Source organism: Vanessa atalanta, chromosome 1 (genome assembly GCF_905147765.1).
Source record: "Vanessa atalanta chromosome 1, ilVanAtal1.2, whole genome shotgun sequence".
Classification (NCBI taxonomy): Eukaryota; Metazoa; Arthropoda; class Insecta; order Lepidoptera; family Nymphalidae; genus Vanessa; species Vanessa atalanta.
Window position 1 is genome coordinate 4,806,379 of NC_061871.1, and position 13,986 is coordinate 4,820,364.

Sequence of the window (13,986 nt, forward strand, 5' to 3'; positions counted from 1 at the left end):
GGGTTAATCAACGAAATTTGATAGAACTTTAAATTGCAATTTTTTTTACGGTACATTAAGCAATAATTTGCGGTCGCTCGAATCATTACTTTGAGTATGAACCAGTTTCGTTCAACTTAGTTCTCCGTCTTTTTCTTGGTAGCTGAAAAGTGATCTGTAGGTATATAATTTAGTGAATTAAATTATCAAGTCGTATCAATCAAGTTTATCGTAACATTACGTTAAAGTAAGCTGCAAAAGGACGGGAAGAGTGGTTACGGCCGTGAAATGGGGCCTACCTTGCCCTTGTACTCGGCGGCAACGTAATTTGCTCGGAGAGGGCGAGTTATTGCGACCGATACGAGCGACTGGTTTGCGTTATGCAATCATGTAATGCAGTGCACAATCGCACACATGCTCAAGCGCCGCTCGCCGCGAGGCACGACGTTCTTCTTACATCCTGGCGCTAACTTTTTACACGTAGTATTTAACATTGTAAGAGCGGTCGTTATGGATTTATCTTATTGTTTAATATATACATTTTTTTAACACAAAAAATTAAAAAATATTACAGTTTAATATGAAAGAAGAATAGATACAAATTTTATAGATCGTATGTTTGTCAGATTGATTATTTCTACGATTATTAAGAAATACGTGCGGTATGTACGCTCGCTTGGAACATCATAAAAATAAATACCCCCCGTAGTGCTTTAGAAGAATACTACGGCTAGGAATACTATTTTTAGAGACTATGTTCCTTACAATGACCGGTCGTATACCTCTGAATCACAATTCACTTGCAATCTATTCAAAAAAGCCTGTTTCTTCCTACACTTTTTTTATTTAAAGCGTTCTATTCAAATAGGTAACTAGTTATAATTTAAATTCGAATCTTAAGAAAAAATTACATGAACACTAAGAATTTAATAATAAAACACAATTTTGATTATAATAAATAAGTCCATTTTTATCTAAAATCAAAAGACGCTGAAGTAAACCTGATCAATCACTTACCTTGAAAGTAAAGAGTATAATAATAAACGTAAAGAGAACGTAAAGAGTATAATTATCAGCTTGTCCTTTTTTACAAATTCCTAATTACAAATTCCATAATCCAAATGAGTCTATTTCATAGCGCCTATAATCACTGCGCCGTGATTGCACCAGTCATATAGTTTGTGGTGCAAATTGTGTCATGTAATAACGAAATAAAATTTTATTTATTTACAGATATAAATTGCTGCCGATATACTTATTTACTTACAATATTTTAATATTACATTCGAAATGATACTTACTATCAAAATATCATTGGCCATGGTACTATTAAAATAATGCCACTAATGCCAGAAAATGCGGTGAGCTGACGGGCAAAAGCCCTCTCTCCTCTTGGGGAGAAGGTTTCCACCATGATTATCGTATGCGCGGTAATGGATACACATGTGGCAGAATTTCATTTGACACATGCAGGTTTCCTATCGATGTTTCCTTCGTATAAGGGAAATAAGAAGTAAATAATAATAAAATGGGAACAAATTCATATTTTACGAAAGCGAAACATAACCCAACCAAAACAATACATTTTCAAAAAGATTTTGATTTATTTGGTATTTTTAAAGGTTAGTAAAATATATATATAAAGCAAAATATAAAGAAAAAGTAAATAAGTAATTGAATGAACAGAAAATCGTGCAATTGTCGACGATAAAATTTCTTATAAGGGGTATTTGCGCAATGTTTTCCATAAGTGGATGTCGTGCTGCGTAACAGCCTATTATAGACAGTATTATAGACACTTGTGAATAAGCACATAAATCTATCGTTTTATTTTACTAGAATAATGTAAATATCATGCAAATTCCATAACATCCCCGCTGTTACTGAACTATGTATAAATATTGCAGACAAGTTAGCATAAACACCACGCTTTTTGCAAACTATTGGAATTGATTCCCGGGATATTTTTATCAAATGTATTACTTTTTTATCGATGATGGTATTATGAATTCATAATAAATCAACAGTATTGGCAACTAATGTACACAAACGATACGGTGTAATTGAAAGTAAAAAGTTGTTGCCTATAAATGATGATGAGCTAAGGCCTCCTCTCCTTATACTTAAGGATACACAGGTTTCCTCGCGATGTGTTCGTTCATCACCGAGGTTTTAACTCATAATTATAGGTTAAGATTCAAGTCTTCTAACCACTGGTTCATCACGGCGTCACAGTATAATTTACATCAATTTAAATGTACAAAAAATCAATCTAAGTATTAATAAAATCCAAGCCATATATTTTTTATATCAAGTCGCACTTTATTCGTGACCAATAAACAATTGATTTATTCATACACTGTCGATTGTTTTTTGTAAAATTAAACGACATAAAACCAGGTATTGTGTTATTAGTATTCGTTAACAAACTGTCTCGTGACGGAATCTTAAGTACCACGTAATAATAACTACAACTTCCTCCCATTCATTCAGGAATAAAACACGAATATTGAACGCTGTAAAATTTATGTACCCGCACCGGAACTTAAGATCCGATCTCGTATGAATCTTTTGTTTAATGAATTTTATATTAGCCCTAGTAATAAGTAATGTAATCCGTTTAATTGTTACCCTCTCATTCGGAATATAAACTTCGGAATGTAACTATAAATTTTAATTAAACTTGTTAAATGAAGATTCAAAAGTGCCTCGTAAAAACCTTCTTGAATCAAGTATGTTCGATTAGGTTAATGCAATTAAATGTGATTTGTATTATCCGTGTTAAATTTGATGTGTAAATACTTTCTATACAGATTTTTTACCTCAATAGTTGAAGTGTATGTTTATGACTTTCTTAGTGTCGCAGCTTGAATTTAAGTAGCCGTAATAACTGGACTGTCTAAGGTTACAATTTGTATTTAAATTAAAATGGTAATATCTGAGATTTTAATATTAGAGCGTACAAAAATATAAAGCTCTACAGCTGTATAATTTAAAATAGAAGTATAGATTTCACTTACTCAGTTAACTCAGAAATAGACAAATCTTTAAATATTTAATAAAACTATCTTTTATATCGCTGGAGGAATTAATAAGAAAATTATCTATTAACTGGATCTATGGAGGAAGATTCAAAATATTTCATGTCCATAATAAACCTAATTTCATACTATTATCTTTCCTTCCACAAAATCTTATATAAAATTGTTGAGTTGACACCCTTAGAGGTACCAGATCCTTAACATGTAGGGCGCATACAGTTTCAAGCCAAATAATAATGTAGGTACTATTCGCACTGCATAAAGTTTGCTTTGAATGGGTGGGCAATTTATTTGAAATAGTCTGCTATCAAACGATATATATTGTGATGCGTCATTCGCGAAGTGTTCCATAGTTTTGGACAAGGGGCCGTTAGAAGCGCGTCCGGTGTGCGGCGCTGGATGAGCAGGCGGAAATCTACACGGCTCGGGGCACTCACCCGGTAACGTTGTCTTGTTGTCGAATATGTAAATGTTAGGTATCATTCAAACCTAACCGTGTTTTATCATGTTTGGTTTTCACAGAATTATATTATATTGTATTGGCTTAGAAATAAAATCAAAAAAATGAACGTTTAATTTATGCTGTATTATGAAAGAGTTTTATAAAGTATTGAATGTCGCATCCTGGTTGGTGCCGAGCGAGTACGTGTCGGGGGTGTCGGCAACACGGCATCTGTATGCATTGCGCAACATCTACGACGTGACCCGCCTTTTTGTCTCATGCTATCTTCATACGTCAAAACTAGTATCATTCAATGCACTGTTTGTGAAATGCATCCATCATATCCTAATATGGAATTTGAATTTCGTGTTCAACATAAAATTATATTCATGATCTTATCTGAATAAATGTAATTTACTTTTACAATCAGGAAGTGGACTTCATTTTGGTAATTAATTTATATGTTATTTATTACGATTTTGGAAGCCCTGAATTCGAAGCCTAGAGTTTTTTAGAATTAAATTATTTTTCGAATGTTGAAAGTGTGAGTTCATGTTTGTTTGTATTTGCGTTTATCGACATTTTATTTATTTCGTATCTTTAAATAATACTAATGACTTCCAAGTCAATTCCCTGAATCGGTCAAATAATGAAGATTTATTTACTATTACGGTTGCTATAATAGACCGTATAATTAATTATTCGAAAACGAATAACGAAAAACATTAAAATATTATACTTTTTGTACACTCAACATCTAAAAGGAGTTTCATAAAGCGAACAGGTTCCTTAGCATTGGGCACTGTTCAAAGAAACAGATGACTCGAAAATATTTAACTGCAATAAAAGAAAACATTACGTCAGAGAAGTTGTTGTATGGAGACAAAAAGAATAAGTCGAGAAATGCGCGACATTGTATATGCATGAGGTAGCATTATGCATGGATTCCAGGGAGACGGGAAGACGAGACAAGTAAAACCTGGCTGATACGATAACCAATTCCATTAACTCTGTAATTGACAGCTTAAGTATTATACGCGAACACGTCCCTACAAAAACATGTAGTTAATTAGAAAATAATAGGTCATTTAACATTTTATAATCACCATTCCTATTATCATTTCCATTAAATATTATTTTTTATTGGTGATTTTAAATCGAAGTTCAAATATTTAATCAATATAGAACAAGCGTTACTCTTGCTTATTGATTGTTACCAACTACTAACGGCTGCGAAATAAACACCTCAGACTATAGAAAAACCGGCGAAAAAAAAAATATCCAGCGGGATTTTATAAATCTCAAAATTATCAATTATAGGTTTTGAGCAATGACATAATCATATGTTTTAAATCAATTCAATTACAATGAGACAAAATTGTTTTGTGCAAATCAAATCTAGTTTACTGCTCGTAAAAGAAATTAAAAAATAAAATAGTTATTATACTTGAGAAAATAATATCATCTAATTTAAAATATCGCTTAAAGCAATGTGCAAATGAGAAGGATGTGGATTATACTACTCGCTCATCCGTTTACTCATCGACAGGCACAGGAAATAGGACTACCATTAAACATATTATCGATATGGAAGCTTTAAATCAAAATAAAGACGTAATAAATTATACTTAACGATATAGAATTATATCTTTTGAGTTAGTCAGTGTCGTATACAACGAATGGTACAACTTGAGAGTTGTATCGTTATTTGTCGTCATAAAATAGCCCACAGCTACTCAACCATTTCCTCTGTCCTTAAGGATGATTCTTATTCTACAACTATCGTGCACTGGGAGTTAGTGCCATATACACATGTCACAGAATTTCTACTCATCACCTTTAAGCAGTTTGCCTCGCAATGATTTCCTTTACCAAAAAAAAATTTAAAAATCAAGCACATCTAAAAATTTTGTAAAAAATTATATAACTACAATATTTGGCATTAAGAGATGGTGGCCACACGATATCTCTATCTATAAAGTATATAAATATAATAGAGGAATGTAATTTATTGCAATATAAACTTAAGATCCTGTATTAAACGTTTAGAGTTATTGCGACATAAATAAATCCCGGTAAGCCACAACAGGAGGTTGGTAATCAATGAGTTTAATTACATAATATCGGAACTGTTGCCCGACCGCAGAGCGTGCCGACCCGTAGAATAATTATATTCGACGTATGATATTTAACGTTTTTATTCTCACCGAATTTAAATGAAGTAACGAATTTTATCGTAATATAATTTGAGACAAAAAACAACCAATCATTTCGTTTATTAATTCTATTTTACAATAGCTGATAAATAAAATACATTACAGGCATATCATATGGCGTTTGGTGAACAAATTTTCCAAAATACAAAACAATTAGTGATATAATAAATTTAAAAAGTTACAAAAATAAAATATTACATATTCAAGAACTATTGCTTTTTTATTATTGTAAGAATTTTAGATTAAGTACATTAGATAAAACTTATTTTGTGCGCGAGTGTATGTAAAAGTGTATTTGAAATATATAAAAGCTTTATAAGAAAAACATATTTAATCTGTATAATATTTCTTGACCATAAATTGTAATCTACTTTTTACATTGTTACAGCTCAGAGGATAACTACGATACAACTCGATGGCGTACAATACTTTATATCAAGGATGAACCCGTACAGCCCCGAGCTGAACTATTTTCTGGCTTATCAGTACTGCAGGTGAGGCCACTTTACATTGCCAACACTAGTGCACTGCGTATCGAATCGACCATCGAGGTACTTAACAATGACACACCTCCATAGCTTAACCACAGTCGTATCATATTTCTCTCGGCGCGTTCGATAGACATAATAGTTATATCGTGACTCTGAATGCTTATCCGGCTTATCTTTAGTCTTGTCCTGCTATAACGACGTTCCTCTGGGCGTTAACAAGCAGGCCTAGGTGCGCTTCGAAGGCTCACGAGTACAACCAGGAAGCGTATGGACATTTGCATTACCGTTAGTAGTTCTGGGAAAACCGAGAACAATATCGTTACCTCGGCGAACTACTTCCGCGAGCTATTCCCACTGCGAAATGTGGACAAAAGGATTGAGGTTTTATTGTGCTACCTCTCCCACGGTTCCCGGATTGCTTGAAGTATAAACTTCAAGAGTATAATTACAGTTCATTAAATTGCACTCCACTTCATTTTATAATTGTGTAGCAGCAATTTATCATAAATATGATCTTTTCTCATTTCGGGTTGCCCATTAGGAATATAAGGAAGAATAGATTTAATAGACATTTGCGGTCTCGATTTTACCAAGCGCACGCTTAAACGACTTAAAGGTCAGTCGCCTCTATGCTCGGTCACGATGTCCTTCTATTGCGACTTTGTCACGACCTATATATTTACAGTACCAATTGTAAGAAAATTTATACTACGGGCGCATTTAAATAAAATTTAACACTTCTTAAACATTTTTAAAATTATTTCTTCAGTGGTTTTGCTATCGTTTAATATTTTTGAACTTTTACTAGTTAGAAAAGACATGTTAACCATCCGAGCTCAAGTAAAAAAAGACATCGAAATTGATTATGTATAAATTAATGTACAAAACTTTAATGCATTGTATATGCTGTATGTTACTAAATTATGGCTAAAGTGGGAAATCGATTAAGGGCATGTCAGGAGTATTACATACAGGAAATTATGGTATAAATTGGCTCCTGGCTATGATAAGCGCGACGCGGCTACAGGTAGCGTGACAAAGTGTCATGCGAGGTGAGCGTCTCCACAGCGTAGCTAACGCAAACTGCATGACGCGATTCGTCGGATAATTTAGTCGCAGGAAAAATGGGCTAACGGTAAAAACAGAAACATGCCCGACTTCTTTCATTAAACAAAATATATAAAGCATTAAATCTTACATGTATTTTATAATTTTTTTTGGATATACATAAATGTGTAGTAAAGGAAAAAAATTAAAAGCGGTAAATTAAAACGGCCAACAACACATTATGCATAAATACGTCAAGTAGAAGACAGTTTCAAGAAACATTAAAAGGGGCGGTTCCCGGTACATATTTGAATGTTTATGAGGCTGATACAAAAAACTACAATACAGTTATGGTGGTAAAATATGTCGATGTGTCGAAGATACCCCAATGGGAAAAACAATTGCTTCACAATGCTGTATAATTAATTCAAGACGAGTACAATTTATGACTTTTTAATTCGGCGCAAGTGTTTTTTGCGTGCGAGGAATTCGATAGTTAACATTCGTTACCTTGAAATGAAAGCGGTATAATTTATGGAAAAGTAACCTGAATTAATTATTATTACAATGACACTTCTTTAAAATAAACGAACACTCTTTTATTTCATAAATGGTTAATTTGCTAATTTAAAATAGTAAATTTCAAAATTAACAAATTCCTGGCGTTTTTTATTGGTCATTAACATTTAATGTCTTAACAAAATGTAGTATTAAAATAATAAAGGAAGTGAATATCAGCATTTTAAATCTCGTAAGACGTGATAGTTTTAAGAATGTTGTAACTAAATACGGGAGCCGATAACTACGGGACTTCGCTGAGGTTTTTATTCTCTTAAGAGTCCTAGAGTGCGTGTGGAATGTGGACTCGTCGTGGCAAGGCCAAAACGAGTGCTTAGCGGATAAACTCCAGCTCGATAAACTGGCTTCACGATGTAGTTCTTTGTAAGCTTATGGTCCTTATAGGATACTATTAGCCGATCGGGCTAAAATTGTATTTACTGATCCGGCTAAGCGAGTTTATGAATGTTTTAAAACCAAGTACTAGCAGCAATCAGGATCTAGTTTCTTATGGTCAATGACATCGATTTAAAAAAATATATTTATAAAGTAATTTCAATTACATTTTCTGCCAAAAATTGGAATTTAATTTTGATCCTTAATATTCGAAAACACAAAACAACTTAGACGTCAGCTACAATACATACCTTATAAATTTATAAACATGAAATTAACAAATAATATTATTTTCAGATCGTTGGGATTACAACTAGCATCATTTGAGACGAAAGAAAAGGCCGATTCAATTACAACATACCTTACAAATGCAGGTGAGGAAATCTTTTATTTAGGAAATTTATTACATAATGTTTAATATGAAAAGTAAGCTAAACGTGTTCAAGCCAATTTATTAATTATTATTATGACTATTATGACAATGGATATTAATAACGTTTAAAAAATTATTGTTACTATTCTTTAATACACTTTTAATTTTTTTACTACTAAGAAGTCCAGTGCATCTTTGAAGTATTAGGGCTTCAATTGTCATGTTTTTATTATTTTTATAGGCTATAATAAATACGACTTCTGGACCTCTGGTAACAACCTCGGCACTGACATGTACTTATGGATGAGCACGGGATTACCCTTCAATGCAACATTTAACTATATGCGACGCATGACAATGGACCCTCCCAGCCAGCACACGGACGACAGTATGGATCCTCTGGATATGCCTCAAGGCAGCACCGCTCCTCAACGCACCGCCAGGCATGGGTACGTAGAATACGCAATATATCGTGTAAATATTGTTATATATTGATGTAACTGGAGTCGCAACGAGAACTAGATTCAGTTTTTTTTCCTTTTTAAAAATACTTATGTATTTTGTATGTAAAATTATTTTCAAAATTAAGACTAATTATTATTTTACAAACAATAGTTATATTAGAAATAGTTTGTTTTCCAGAACCGAGCACGTGATGACCAACGGCTGTGTTGCTTTAAAAGCACCATCCTTCCATTGGGAGCCTCAACATTGCGGAGAGATCAAGGACTTTATTTGCGAACAGACACGCTGCTACTACTACAACTACGGCTCCATCCCCGTGTCCTCGGCGCAGGGGTAATGACAGGTGAGATGCCAACCGTCTCCGGAGGCCCGCTCCCCGACTAGCCGCGCGCTGTATAATTCTTGTTTTCGTTTATGCACAGCTTTAATTATTTCACCTTTAACAAACATGTCCCTTTGACGACATTTTAGTTAAGAGTGTGTAGTAGTGGGTCTGTAGCTCTTAATGTTTTATAAGTGGTTTCAATTAGCTAGAGAATTTAAACGTTTGTTTCGATAGTGATCGAAGCGCGCGGGCCCGCGGGATAAGGTCTCTGCGCCAACCCAACCACCAAACAAGAGCCCTACACCCAGCAGAATCGGCACTATTTTCTTTTACTGATAAACTATGAATAACATTTTTAAAAACTTTTCAAAATTAACGAAATTATTTGGTGGGTGGGTGAAGGGGGCTTTGCTTGGTATCTCTTGTGACATAACAATTCTTTGTTTGATATTATTAATTAACATTTTGAAGCTCGAATAGTCGTCTCGATAAATGTATCTAGCTCGAACTCGACTATGAGTAGCAGCTATTTAGAGTGACTCTCTAATACGAGGGTCCGTTTTTGTTTGGTCTGGCAGAAAGCCGCTGTCGATGACGACTACGACGACGGCGCACCCACTGACATCGTCGTCGCCGCCGCCGCCGCGCTCCGAGCATCTCCCAACTCATTTTACTCTTAACGACCTCATCGGCAAGCTACGACCATCTTCTCTCGACGGTCTCCAGTCCCCTCATCTTAAGTCCGGTGCATTGTTAAAGTCTCCACCACAAATCGATTCTCATTACTCACGAGCGGCTGACGCTCACTCAAAGGAACCTGAGCAGGAGCAAAAGGAAGAAGCGACCCAAGGTCCTTATGAGGCTGATGAGGGTATGGTGGGCGACGATCCAGCTGCTTATCTTACACATGAGGCCCGCGACGCTCCTGCTGTTGACGACATGCCTTCTACTGCCGAGCCGGACGCCACCGAGCACTCCGTCCACGCCAGTGGTATGCTGGCACCCCCCGCCTACTAGCGTCTGACTCGACGGTGACATCAACAGTACGAACCGTTATTATAAAAAAAGTTTAGGTTTACGCACTACCAAAAGTATTATTTGATATTTCAAAGCATTTTGTATGTAAAGCTAATGCTTGCTTATGAGGGTGATATCGCTTCGACAATGTTTATTATTTTAATGTAAATGAGATTTATGTATTGAAGTCTTTTTGTATACGCCTGAAGACGAGTGTTGGGATATTTAGGGTATCTTTTGGGCAATAATCTATAAAACTGAAGGTGGTGGCGACTCGTATACTACGACTTGCCTACATCTTCAAATATTACAACGAGTATTCTTCGAAATATAGGTACCTAGACTTCGCCGAGGTAATTATAGTTGATTTGTCCGATCTCTCGTATTAACACAAAAACCGTAAAAATAATTGTTAAGTAAATTTTTGATTTAAATATTTTGGACATATCCTTCGGTTTAGTTGTTTAAGATAGTGTTTATATTATGTGACGTACCTAGTTAAGTATTATAAGTTGAAACTCAAGAATTTAAAGGATAGTGATGTAGTGACGTTAATAAATTTAATATTAACATGTCTGTTTTGTTTATTTTATTCACCTTATCGACAATCTGCGATACGATTTGAATCGTATGGAATGGATCTTTAATTGGAAATACTCAAGTCAAGCGAAAATTATCTGTTGTAAGACCAACGTCATATCATCATAATAATATACATATCTTAAGATAAACAAACGATTATTATTAATACTCACCATCCGTTGATGACTCCCTCCACATTAAGCATAGGCACAATCTTAAAGATGTATTTAGCTCGCAATGCGGCAGCTGATGGCGAGGCTGCCAGCAGGAACCCCAAGGTTCCGTCCATCACCCATGACGCGTTGCTCTCGCCGGGATGCACACGTGCTGTCAGGAAGATTATCTCTCTATCCTGTCGTACCATTATTCTATGAGTTTTTATTTTCATTAACCTATATAAGGTATAAATAATATCCTACTATATCGATTAGGAATGGATCAATTTATTTATTGTAATAAATGCCTGGTTCAATGTCATCATAATTTTGAGAGTTTAACTTGATTTACAAAAAAAAATATTATTTATATTAATAAATAAATACAAACCACTAAAGGATTAGACAGTGTATCCTCGGCCGATATCGTTAACAAAGGAACTTCATTGTTATTAAGAGAGTAGCAGAGTGGCTCAGTGCGGAGATATGACCCGGGAGGCAACTGAGTACTCCATTGCCATATTCTTGTCTAAAATATATTTAAAAATAATTTATTTTATAGATTCCTCATTATTAAAAAAAAAGTTAAACAATTTACGAGCCACTTCGATGTGATAGTCGCCGGGCTATTGTCATACCCAATCCTAGTCCTAGATCTAAACATTCTGCCTTAGTTAATTATATAAATATTGGACTCTAAAATATATAATATTTTATTATTATATAAATATTAGTACTTGATAAAAAAAGACATCAATTGAATTTATTTCTAAAAAAATATCTGTATCTATTCCTATAATTTATTAGCATTAGCAGCCCGTAAATGTCCCACTGCTGGGATAAAGGCCTCCTCTCCCTTTGAGGAGAAGGTTTGGAGCATATTCCACCACGCTGCTCCTATGCGGGTTGGCGGAATACACATGTGGCAGAATTTCGTTGAAATTGGACACATGCAGGTTTTCTCACGATGTTTTCCTTCACCGCCGAGCACGAGATGAATTATAAATACAAATTAAGCACATGAAATTTCAGTGGTGCCTGCCTAGGTTTGAACCCGAAATCATCGGTTAAGATGCACGCGTTCTAGCCACTGGGCCATCTCGGCTATTCCTATAATGAAGGATATCATATATTTTCGTCTATACAATTTTTGCAAGCATAGTAATAATAATTATAAAAGTATATATTTACCATCATCATTGAATACGTAAAAGGGAAATGGTACGCGAGATAGCAGACATCGTTAGTGTGAGGGAACTCTAAGTTGAATGTGACCGTTAGGTAGCACTTGTTGTTCTTCTGGTTAGTGTAGTGGTAGCTATTCCGATAATAGCAGATGTCTGATCCAGCTCTCACCCAGCCTAGGACGAGGAATGTAAAACAAAATCGTATTAAATAATTTGATGACATATTTAGACAATTAGATTTTTTATGTAATAACTAATTATGATAATAAATATACCTGGTCTTCCAAGAACAGCCTCCTTTACAGAATACATAACAGGTTTCATTCCGAAATTGAATTGACTATCTGATTTCTCACAATTGACGATGTTGAAGGTGTATGGACGGCCCTGTTGCATGTTCCGAACTTCGAAATAAAACCATTGGTGACGTTTCGTTGAATTTACATCTGGCATCAGAATTAGTTCGTATTCTCTAGGACCCACCTTAAGTACAAAAATACATTTTATATATATTTCTATAAACTAAAACATACTGATGTGCAAGTTACAGATCAGATAACAGTAAATTTTTCCTTAGCGTTAATTCAACTGTTGCAACACACCTGAATCGCTTTCCTTAGATTACCCGACTCAAATCTTGATTCGAAACTTAACCGCGACGAGAAATTGTTAAGTTTCGTGATTTCTTGTTCATCATTGTTAATTAAAAATAAATTGTCACTGGTCATATTGGTTGTCCATCTGTAATTTCTTTACAGTCAGTACATATTTTAAATAAACTTGAAGTATTATTATGCAAGCAGTAAGTAACCTTTTCTGTAACGAAGCATCGGTAGTCATGCCAGAAGCACAAAGAGCATCTAAGTCGTATACAACTTCATTCATATATGATTCTGGATTTATAGCTCTTTCCACGCACGCCAGTAACTTGTTCCTTTAATGTCAATGTAACTTTAAAAAGGGGAAATTAATTTGAGTTTTTGCGTTGCATTATGAATTACAAAAACTCACCTGCATGCAGTTCTTTCCATTTTATTTAGAGGTTCAGGTTGGTTAGTCCCCTGGCCACCTGTCATATCTGGATAAGCGACTTTGATGAATGGTATTATGCTTTTTACTCTCGATGATATAGTTGAATAGACGGCTGCGAATGAGCTATATCTTGATATATCTTTGTGAATCTTTAGAGATGAGCATGTCGTTATTGCTGTAATGGACATTGAAAGTAACTTAATTGATTTTTGTCACAACGTATGTATTTTTGCGACAATTTTATTATTTTATACTTACAGGGACTTTCATGTATCTTATGAAATCCACGTAGGAATGAAAAAGTATGCGATGAACCCAAAGAGCTGTCGTATTCTGTGTTCCCTGCAGCTGCAGCTAGAGAAAAACTCGAAGGAGATGGGTTACTTCGAGCACTGCCACTCTGAGTCACAAATATATCTTCCAGTATTGATCCTCGGGAGTTAGAACGACTTTTTACCGCTCTAATTTGCTTATTGTAAGAACCGAATTCTTTAAAATAAATACAATATCTGCAATTAAATTAAAGTCAACTTTAATAAATTTAAAGGAGTTAAAATTAACTAATTTTGACGACCTCCGTGGTCGAGTAGTGTGTACACCGGTTTTCGTGGGTACGCTATTCTGAGGTCCCGGAATCGATTCCCGGCCGAGTCGATGTAGAAAAAGTTCATTAATTTTCT

General features: G+C 34.7%; 2 protein-coding genes across 8 annotated transcripts in view; one reads left to right on the forward strand and one right to left on the reverse strand.

Moving 5' to 3' along the window:
* LOC125075157 overlaps nucleotides 1-10,924 on the forward strand; it is a 28,604-nt gene extending 17,680 nt beyond the window's left edge. Inside the window, exons 4-8 of one of the 4 annotated variants that reach the window (XM_047686820.1) lie at nucleotides 6,067-6,172; nucleotides 8,468-8,544; nucleotides 8,785-8,992; nucleotides 9,174-9,341; nucleotides 9,912-10,924. In XM_047686820.1, coding sequence (XP_047542776.1) covers nucleotides 6,067-6,172; nucleotides 8,468-8,544; nucleotides 8,785-8,992; nucleotides 9,174-9,341; nucleotides 9,912-10,350 — 998 coding nt within the window. In that variant the 3' untranslated portion in view covers nucleotides 10,351-10,924. Of the gene's footprint in view, nucleotides 1-6,066; nucleotides 6,173-8,467; nucleotides 8,545-8,784; nucleotides 8,993-9,173; nucleotides 9,352-9,911 lie in introns of all 4 variants that reach the window. The other 3 variants (XM_047686909.1, XM_047686987.1, XM_047687058.1) reach the window with 3 other exon arrangements.
* Nucleotides 1-13,986, reverse strand: part of LOC125074931 (cytosolic carboxypeptidase 1-like) — a 55,868-nt gene that overhangs the window by 24,379 nt on the left and 17,503 nt on the right. For all 4 annotated transcript variants that reach the window (XM_047686535.1, XM_047686707.1, XM_047686619.1 and 1 more), the window contains exons 12-19: nucleotides 13,565-13,815; nucleotides 13,286-13,481; nucleotides 13,086-13,208; nucleotides 12,877-13,015; nucleotides 12,550-12,757; nucleotides 12,279-12,448; nucleotides 11,479-11,616; nucleotides 11,106-11,284 (exon numbers count right to left, since the gene is read on the reverse strand). In XM_047686535.1, coding sequence (XP_047542491.1) covers nucleotides 11,106-11,284; nucleotides 11,479-11,616; nucleotides 12,279-12,448; nucleotides 12,550-12,757; nucleotides 12,877-13,015; nucleotides 13,086-13,208; nucleotides 13,286-13,481; nucleotides 13,565-13,815 — 1,404 coding nt within the window. The remainder of the gene's footprint in view (nucleotides 1-11,105; nucleotides 11,285-11,478; nucleotides 11,617-12,278; nucleotides 12,449-12,549; nucleotides 12,758-12,876; nucleotides 13,016-13,085; nucleotides 13,209-13,285; nucleotides 13,482-13,564; nucleotides 13,816-13,986) is intronic.